The sequence below is a fragment of the Haliaeetus leucocephalus genome, unplaced genomic scaffold (assembly GCF_000737465.1).
Source record: "Haliaeetus leucocephalus isolate CR32 unplaced genomic scaffold, Haliaeetus_leucocephalus-4.0 Scaffold1000, whole genome shotgun sequence".
Taxonomy (NCBI): Eukaryota; Metazoa; Chordata; class Aves; order Accipitriformes; family Accipitridae; genus Haliaeetus; species Haliaeetus leucocephalus.
Window position 1 is genome coordinate 1,586,253 of NW_010973436.1, and position 9,418 is coordinate 1,595,670.

The following is a 9,418-nucleotide window of genomic DNA, read 5'->3' on the forward strand; positions in this document are numbered from 1 at the left end:
AGACCCCCGTCCTCCCGCAGCAAGTACTGGCTGCTCCCAGAGGGGGCCCAGGTCCTTTTTTGTGCCCCCCCCCCCCTTCACTTTTCTACTTGCATGGGCGGTCCCTCTCCGTGCTACCCCCCCTTCCCATGTTGCGTGTGCATCTGCTGTGGGTTTGTATTGAGTTGCCTTAAACTGGAATAAATTATAGTCTTTATAATTACCGCCACCCCCAGGGTCCTCTCCAGCATCACCCCTGCAAGGGGTGACCCCCCCGCTCCGTGCTCCCCCCCCTCCCCGACACAGATCAGGGCACACAGGGTCCGTTTTGGCTTTATTTCTAATAACCCAAATATTGCAAATATACAGAAAAATACCAGTACAAAGTTATAACACATCCAGGTTTATTTACAGGACTCTGCACTGGCCTCGGTCCCCCCCCGCCACCAGCAAGGCTGGGGCAGGGGGCCGGGGTGGGGGGGGCGCAGGGCTATGGCTTTTAGTTAGGGGGGTTACGCTCCGTCCCCGTCCCCAGGCGAGTCCCAGGGAGACACTGAAGCACATGCAAGGGGTGCTGGGGCCGGGGCCCCCCCATCCTGCCGGCGCTTGGTGTGCTGTGCTGTGCCGTGCCGTGCCGGGGGGGGGTGGGCAGCAGGCTTTGCACAGTCGCTGGGGCGAGAGCAGAAGCCATGTGTCATGACAGCACAGCCGTATCGCAATAGCCATGGTGGGTCGCAAGGGGCTGAGGGGCATGGGGGGGTGTCTGCACCCCCCCATCCTCTTGCACCCCCATCCCGCTGCACCCCATGACCTAGCTTGGGGGGGGGGGCAGGCACAGCCCCCACACCCTGGCTGGGGGGAGTCAGATAAAACCCCCACACCTCAGCTGAGGTGTGGGGGGGTCTGTCGTGGGGTGCAACCCCCCCCCCCCGAAAAGAAGGGGATTTCCAGTGTAAGGAGACTGTAACAGTGCTGGGACCAAAACCTGGCAGGGGGCAAGGGGGTGGGGGGCTGGCACAGCAAGGGGGCAAGCGAAGAACCGACCCACCATGCGGGGGGGGGGTGCTGCTTGTAGCCCCTCCCACCCTGCCTGCATCCTGCCTGCACCGCTGCCGGCTTGGGGGATGGCCTGGCTGAGCCCTCACCAGCCCCTTGGTAAAGAGCTTCAAGCTTTAATTCATTATTGCTGCGTTTCCCTCGGCCAAGGCCAGCCCGGGGGGGTGGGGGGGAGACTGGGGGGGCCAGCGCTGGGCCATTACCCCACAGCCATGGGCCCCCCCCCCCAAGGTGGGGGGGCCAGGGGGGCCCTGGCAGCAGCCCAGCTCATATTGCTTTGGAGAAGAAACAGGCAGCGGGGCTGGGAGCTGCAGGCAAGCCTAGCTGCTGCCCCCCAAGCCCCCCCTCAGCAGCGGTAACACCTCGGGGCTCATCCCCAGCACCCCGGGAACGATGCTGCCGTCAGAGGGGGGGACAGGAGGCTGCTCCCCACGGGGGAGGGCAGTTCCTACTCAGTTGTCCTTAAAATAAAACAGCCCAGTAAAGGGAAAAATAAAAGACCATAAAAGCCCCCCACGCTGGAAGGAAATATTAAACTGGAGTTAAGTTAAACCCCTGCGTGTGTGTGCCCCCCAGCAGCAAAGCCGCCCCCGGCCACAGCAGGCAGTGGGTGCAGGGGGGCCCTGCCTGCACGGGGGGGCCCTGCCTGCGCAGCGGTGTCCCCAGCATCGGCGCTGCTGTGCTGCTACTCCAGGAGGTCCTGAGGAGAGATGGGACCGTCACCCACAGCTGTCCCCAGCATGGCTCCCCGTCCTGCCTCCCAGCTGACCCATTGGAAGGGGGGGGTCCCCATGGGGGGACGCCAGGACCCCCACGCTCACCTCATCGGAGTCATCGTGGTACCCGCCCTTGCTGGCTGGGGTGCCGGGGTCCAGTGCGTCCATCCCCTCCACGCCGTTGGCCTCTGCGTGCTGCCGGAGGACGGAGTAGCGATGGACCAGGAACCTGGCAGGAGTGGGGGGGGAAGACGGGACAAGTAACCGTGCTGCCTGTACCTCCACCAAGCCCCCCCACTGCAAGGACACGCTCATCCTGCAGAGAGTGGAGCTGGGTGAAAGCAGCACCGGGGCACGTGGGCGCTCCGCAGCCTCTCCAGTGCAAAGTCAGCCTGGGGGAGGGTGGTTTGCCGAGAGATCTGGGGAGGGACAGTGTCATCCCTGCCCTACAGTGAGGGGGGGACGGACATCCAGCCCTGGCTCAGCTCCTCACCTGCCCCCGCAGACATATTTCTTGACGAGGAGGACTCCAGCCATGGCGGTGATGAGCAGCACGGCCACAACGGCCAGGATGATGGGGGTAGAGCTGGTGGATGCTGCCTGCAGGGAGAGGAGGAAGCGTCCAGAACTGGGGGGTACCAACGTCCCCTCCCCAAACACAACCAGCACCCCGGTTTATCCTGGGGGATAAAAGCCACAAAGTCACTGCAGCACCCAGCCAGGATTCAGGCAGGCAAGAGGCCCTGGGCAGATTTAGGCAGGACAGTCCTGCCCATCACAAATTTATTGGCTCCACGGGTACAGGCAGGAGATGGCCCGATGCCCAGTGCTGTCACTGCGCCCGGCCAGTGTCACTGTCACCTACCAGCTGGCTGGGGTTGAGAAAGTTGCTGGTGCATTTCTTTTTCATGTCCGTCTCCTGCCGACTTGGGCTCTCCCCTCCCAAACACTTGTCCCCAGGGATTTTCCGATACCTGGAGATGGGGAGGGGACACCTGGTGACCCCACAGCTGCTTCCCAGGGACTGCCAGCCCCGAACCAAGGCGATGGGGCAGGATCTGTCCCCTCTGGGTGTGGGGTGAAGGATTCCTCAGGGATTTGGGGTTTCCACCCTGTTCCTCCCCAACCCTGGCTCCAGCATCGACACCGGCTGAGCTTTACCCGCTGGTCTTGAGCAGCTCCCGTCTGCCGTAGAGGCAGAATTCCAGGTCGTGTCCCTTCAGCTCCGGCTGCTCCACACAGATGGACTGGTTCTCTGGGCGGTAGTAGCCAAAATCGCTGCAAGAAAAAGATGAAAAGGAGATGAGACCCTGCTCGGGGACCCAGCGGGAGCCAGGCTAAAGGAGGGTAACATCTGGTCCAAAACGGGGACAAGAAGGTGGGAGACTTGAAGATGGAGGCTACCAGAGGAAATCCTCCAGTGTGCAGGGACAGACAGTCGGCTGCTTGGTCACCATGTAGTCCCGGCCGTTCTGGCACACCGAGGACTTGCGGAGACGTCGGTATTGCTCCTTGTAGCCCAGTATGCAGCCGTCACTGGGGATGCTGGGATTGCTGGAGTGCGCCAGCCAGATGGTGTAGTCCTTGTCCTCACCTGCAAGGGAGAGGGCTCAGCGGCACGGCCGAGGAGGGGTCCCCGGGGGACGGCACCGCCGCGGTGTTCAGCAGAACGCTGCTCTGGGCGGGGAAGCAGCCCAGCACGAGCCACTGGCAGGGCGTGGAAATCACGACCGCTCTCCCCGTCACACCATCCCCACGGTGGGGACCAAAGGCCACACTCCTCTGGGGAAGACTGCTAACATCACCCGCACCAAGGGCTGGGGCCAAAAGCATCCCCCAGCCCAGCCCTAGCTGTCCCCGGCCCTGGTTGTCCCCAGCCCCCGGCTGTCCCCAGCAGCTCTCACAGGTCCTGCTGAGCAGCTCGCTGAAGTCGATGGTGTAGGAGACCCACTTGCGGGAGAGGAAGCTCCCCCGAAATCCCCAGATGCTGACGTTCATGGAGCGAGCCCCCGGCTCGGACGCCAGGCCAGTGAAGAAGATGGGGTCCTTGGAGAAAGCGTACCGATACCAGCACTGCCCTTCGTCCGTCGAGAACCTGGCACATGAGGGGTCAATCAGCACCCAGGTGGTCCGGGAGGCACCTCCTGCAGCACCCCCCAGTCCCCCCTTTGCTTGGGCGATCCCCAAAAAAAACAGCAAGCCCCCCTCTCCGCAGCAAGGGGAGCCTGTACGTACTCGATGATGTTGACGGGCTGGCTGGTGTGCTCAATGGCGACGATAAGACCGCCCGAGTCCAGGATGGCGTAATGGTGCGGCCCCTCCAGCATCCGTGCCCAGGTGTAGCCCCCGTCATCTGAGATGTAGACGTCGGGGCTCATCACCGAGATGGCCCCCCCAACGCTCCCTGGAAGAGGGGGATAGCACAAGTTGGGGACACACACACGAATACAGGCTCTCTGTCCCCGCCACCCACCCCAGCGAGGCTCGGTACCGTGGGCGATGACGATGCCAACAGCATTGGGCTCGGAGAGGGGAGCCATGGGGACGTTCAGCTTCTGGGAGATGCTGTAGGAGGCGTGGATGTGGAGGCTGCACTGCAAGTGCAAGAGGAGAGCCCGTCCAGGAGCCCGTGGGGACAGGGCACGGAGGGGGCGGATTCACCCATTAACTCCTGGTGGATGCTGGGGAGCGACCTGTAGAACCACCCCCCAGCCTGCTCAGGGCTTGCCATGCAGCCCCATGGTGCGACCCACAGCCCACGCACGGCTGGCCCCACACCCTCAGCATCGCTGGTGGGAGCTGCAGGATGGATTCGCTCGCTCCCGAGCACCCCCTTGGCAGAGCCAAGATGGAGGATACCCAGGGGAACGGCACCAGGGCCGCCCCCCCCAGGGGGGGACAGACCCACCTCTTCCTTGCTCCTGGCTGTGGAGTCACAGGTGGTGTTTTTGGGCTTCCGCAGCGGCACCCACTCCCCACCGCGGTCAAAAGTGATCACGGACTGGATGGAGTTGTCTGGTGGGAGGAGGAGGAAGAGCTGATGGGGTCAGGATGATGCCCAGCACGTCCTCGCCCCCCCTGCACGGGGTCACGTTCTCCCTCCAGCAACCCCAGGTCCCAGATCCCGTCCCTTGGGAGGCAGAACCCCAGTTTCAGGGCCGGGGGGGGGACAGGGACAGAGACGTGGCCGCCCACCTTCAGAGAGGACGCTGGTGATGTAGATGCCCCGCAGCGAGGTGACGTTGGTGAAGTCGGTCTCCCCACCAGTGGTAGTGTAGAGGTGCCGTTCCAAGGACTTGGAGTAGACGATGCCGCGGTCGTCAGAGGTGTAGATGGTGCCAAAACCCGTGTCTGCAAGAGAGACATGGGGACAGCAGTGAGGGGGGGGGCCGGGGGGCTGCTCCCACGGGGCCATCACAGACTGGCATCAGCACCAGCGAACTCCTGGGGCATCTCAGGATGAGGAGAAACCCGAGTGCCGCAAAGCGGACCCAGCACGGTCACAGTCCCTTCACGTTGCAAACCGGAGCAAGCAGCCTGCTAATTAGTGATGCCTTAACAAGAAAGTCCTTCCTCCAGGGCACAGGAGAGCTACTGCTGCATGGAGAGCCCTGTGCTCAGGTGAGGAGCTGGCTTGCTTGCTGCAGAGAGGTTTCCAGTTGTTTCCCCAGCCCTGGGATGTGTCCCTGTCCCCATCAAACATGGCCCTGTCCCACTCACCGCCTGGCTCGTCCACATGCATGAACACCAGGTCATCATTAGCGGCCAGGATGGAGTAAAATTGCTCATGCCCAACAGAGGGGAGCTGGGCCATGTTCCAGGTCTCGCCTTGGTCGAGGGAGACATGAATGCGCCTTGTGGTACCCTGAGGAATCAAAACATCATCATCCTTCGTCCTCACAGGGGGAGGAAGGGGATGCTGGGGAAAGCTGCAGGCAGGGATGAGCCACCGCTGCCTGCTCTCCGTCAGTGCCAGGAAGGGGGACAAGGACCTTCTCTGTCATAACGGAGGCGAAAAGGAAGCGTCCTCCCAGCCCGAAGGAATAAATCTTGGTGCCGATGACCTTGAAGGCTTTGCCGAAGTCGGAGGTTTTCTTTAGCTCCAGTAACCCCAGATCAGCTTCTTAAGAAGAAGGGACAGTGGATTAACGAGCCTGGAGCTTCCTCCAGCTTCGTCAGCTGCCGCTGGAGCTGTGTCCCCCCCCAGTGTCCCAATATGTCCCCCTCTAGTGTCCCAGCTTTGGATATTCCCAGCTTTTCTGCTGGGACCACCACACTCTCTGTGGGGCGCTCTGCTGGGGTGGGGAGGCTTTGCCCCTGCAGAGCCCCCCCACCCCGGCGGAGACCCCCCCAAGTAATGGGGACCCCAGAGACGTGACTCAAGATCAAGAAGTACTTACTGCAGGAGTTGTTCAGGTAGGTGGTGAAGAAGATGGTGTCATTCGCACCCCTGGGGAAGAAAAGGACAAAGTGGGGCAGGGGGGATACCCGAAAGCAGGTAGGACACAGTGGCCCAGGATGTCAGCACCTGCAAATTCATCCCATCGCTCTGAGGGGTTTGGGTGGGTGGGTAGGGATCCCCCTGCCTGCTCAGGCTGTGATTGCCCCCCCCAAAATCATCCTCCCCACCCTGCAAAAGTGGGCAGCCACTCACCACTTGGCCAGGCAGACGGCTTTGTGGATCTCCTCCCATGTCTCCCCGAAATCCCTGGAGACCCAGAGGCCGTTCTGCAAGAGCCGAGAGGTTGGTTATGGCCGACCACCACCCCCCAGCAACTCTGGGACTGCAAATCCCCATCCCCAACCATGTGTCCACCCCCCCCGCCCTCTATCCTGGGACCACACGCTTCCTCCAGGCACGGGGATGGAGCCCAGGACACATGGCCACGATCCGGCCGACCCTTGGGGAAACACCACCAGGAGCTTTAGCCATCCCCAGCCAGGGTCTCATTCTGGCTCCCTGGCCCTCACCTCGGTGCTGAGGGCCAGCAGGCAGTTGGAGTTTTGGGGGTGGTAGGTGATCTGCACCAGGGGGTGGAAAGGCAAATCTGTCTGGACAAAATTCTTGGCGAAATCGGATGAGCGGAAGATCCTGCCGCCGCGGCTGCCACCAGACACGTCGCCTGTCAGGATGACCTGGGTGCGGGGAAGGAGGGGGCTCAGCCGTGCTGGGAGCTCCAAAACAAGAAAACACTGCAACCTGGCGAGCCCGAAGTGGGGGGCTGCTGGGCGCAGACAGGTGGTCCTGGCTCACTGGCATCCTGGCACGCCGCCCCCTCCTACCTTTCCTGAGTTTTCCGGGCCAATAGCCATGCCGAACTCAGTCCGGATGAAGGTGTTGTTGATGAGGCTGGTGATGTCCTTGAAGGTCTTCCCATAATCCTCGCTGGAAGGGAGGAATCGGCAGGGCAGTGAGCCAGCGTGGGGATGCGGGGGCTGCTCCCAGCCCACCCCCAACCCACCGTGCGTGCCAGTCCCCGGTGTGCCACCTGCGGGGTTCTGAGGGTGGGGGGGCTCACCTGCGGTAGAGCTTGGACTGCCCGAAGCTCATGATCACCAGTGGCACCTGGAACGTCGTCAGGACGAGGATGACCTGGGCAGGGAGAGGCAGACAGGCAGGGTCACACCTGGAGTTCCAAGGCCCCCCCCTGCCCCAAGACATGGGCTCCCCCCAGGGAGAAGGGCCGTCCCCTCCCCAGAGACCCCCCTATCCCTACTTCAGGTCCCACCAGCCCCACAGCCCCTCGGACACAGGAGGGGGCCACTGTTGTCCCCCATGCAGAGGGAACCACAGCCACTTTGGGGGGGCCCCCCCCCAACACCCCCACAGTGCTTACCCCCGTGCTGTCGCCCACCCAGGAGAGTGACACAGAGCCACTGAGGTCGTCGAAGACACACTGCAAGGGAAGAGATGGCAAAAGCACACTTACGCCTGGGGTAGGGGGGACGAGCACCAGACCCCCCCCTCCCCAGCAAGGCAGGGCTGCAGCACACCCCATGGCCACCCCCTCCCGGGGGACACCAGGGTCCCAGCGCCTTCCCCTGCCACCCACCCAGGCAGGTGACACCAACATGGGTGCGGGAGGGTCCCCTCTGCTCCACTCAGCCCCCACTGTGCCTCCCTCCACTGCCGCACTGGGACCCCCCCCCAAGACGCTAGAAAAGGCTCCCATAGCCCACGTTCAGCCGTCATGGAGCAGGCAGGGTGCCGGGCAGCTGCCTGCAAGCCAGAGACCCCTTCGGTGGCACTGGGGGACACTGGTTTGGACTGAAGCGGCCGGACGGGAGCTGGCAGTGGGGTGGGAGCAGTTGGGGACACTCGCGGGGGGCCTGGGGACGGCGCTGGTGGGGGTGAAGGGAAGGGAAAAAGGGGAAAGAAATGCAAATTGGTGTGGGACCAGTCAAGGGACTGGTCAAACTGGGCTGGCAAAGCCACCACCACCCAGCAGCAACCAGCAACCAGCCGGGCCGGCGGAGCGGGCGCAGCCGGCGGCTGAGAGCCAGCAGATTCCGGCACAGATCCGGCCCCCCCGCCCCGGGAACGGTGCCAGCCCCGGGGTTAATGTTCAACCCGCAGCCGTCCCGGTGGGGGGGATGAGGTCAGGATCCCCCTGTGCTGTCTGTCTGTCCGTCTGCCCTGTCCGTCTGTCTGTGGGGGCTCAGGGCAGCAGGGGTGGGTGGGGTAGGGGGTGTCTGCTCCCTGCTGGGGGGTTAAGGGGGGCAAGGGGTGCTCTGCCACCCACCCACTGTCAGGCCGGTGTCTGTCTGTCTGTCTGTCCCTGCTCATGGAGCCCATCCCACTGCAGCAGGTGCCTCTCTGCTGGCACATGCAGGGCAGTGTCTCTCTGCCTGTGTCTTAGGGGAACGTCTGTCAGTCTGCCCTGTCCTGCTCCAGCTGGCACAGGGAGAGTAGGGTCTGCCTCCGTCCCAGGGGATGTAGAGGCAGGGAATGTCTGTCTGTCCATCTGTTCCAGGGCATGTAGTGGGGATGTCTGTCTGTCTGTGTATCCCAGTGGATGTAGGGGAAAACATCTGTCTGTCCATCCTAGGCAATGAAGGGGGGGATGTTTGTCTGTCCATCTGTTTGTCCATCCCATGGAATGCAGAGGGAAATGTATGTCTGTCTGTCCGTCCCAGGGGATATATGGGAGGCTGTCTGTCTGTCCATCTGTCCATCCCAGGGTATGCAGGTGGGATGTCTGTCTGTCCGCCTGTCCATCCCAGGGCACTTAGGGAAGATGTCTGTCTGTCTGTCTGTCCATCCCAGGGGATGTAGGGGGGATGTCTGTCTGTCCGCCTGTCCATCCCAGGGCACTTAGGGAGGATGTCTGTCTGTCTGACTGTCCATCTGTCCGTCCCGCCCCCTCAAGAAATGACCTGCCCGCACCAGGCACTCTCAGGGCACAGGGTGCGGAGGTGTGTGTCTGTCTGTCTGTCCGTCCATCCAGCCCACAGGGCGCGGGCTGGGGCGGGGCGGGGGGGGTCTGTCCGCCTGTCCGGGCCGGGAGCAGTGAGGAGGGGGGCGGAGGGTCCCCGGTCCCCCCGGTAGCTCCTGGGGGTTCCTCGCTCCCTCGCCCCGCTGGCGCTCGGGGCTGTCGCCCTGTCCGTCCGTCCGTCCGTCCGTCTCCCCGGGCCCGCGGCCCCGCGGCCCCGCCCGCCGGCTCACA

General features: G+C 63.2%; 1 protein-coding gene across 1 annotated transcript; it reads right to left on the reverse strand.

Moving 5' to 3' along the window:
- Nucleotides 1–1,286: 1,286 nt before the first annotated feature.
- Nucleotides 1,287–7,666, reverse strand: SORT1 (sortilin 1). The gene is made up of 19 exons (XM_010584577.1): nt 7,589–7,666; nt 7,271–7,344; nt 7,035–7,137; nt 6,723–6,887; nt 6,406–6,479; nt 6,152–6,201; nt 5,744–5,871; nt 5,472–5,616; nt 4,947–5,102; nt 4,660–4,766; nt 4,243–4,345; nt 3,987–4,155; nt 3,656–3,846; nt 3,156–3,345; nt 2,913–3,029; nt 2,617–2,725; nt 2,245–2,351; nt 1,857–1,980; nt 1,287–1,735 (listed from the first exon to the last, which is right to left on the reverse strand). Exons 2-19 carry the CDS (start codon nt 7,300–7,302, stop codon nt 1,721–1,723), a joined length of 2,085 nt encoding a protein of 694 aa, XP_010582879.1. The 5' UTR covers nt 7,303–7,344; nt 7,589–7,666; the 3' UTR covers nt 1,287–1,720.
- Between the last annotated feature and the right edge of the window lie 1,752 nt (nt 7,667–9,418).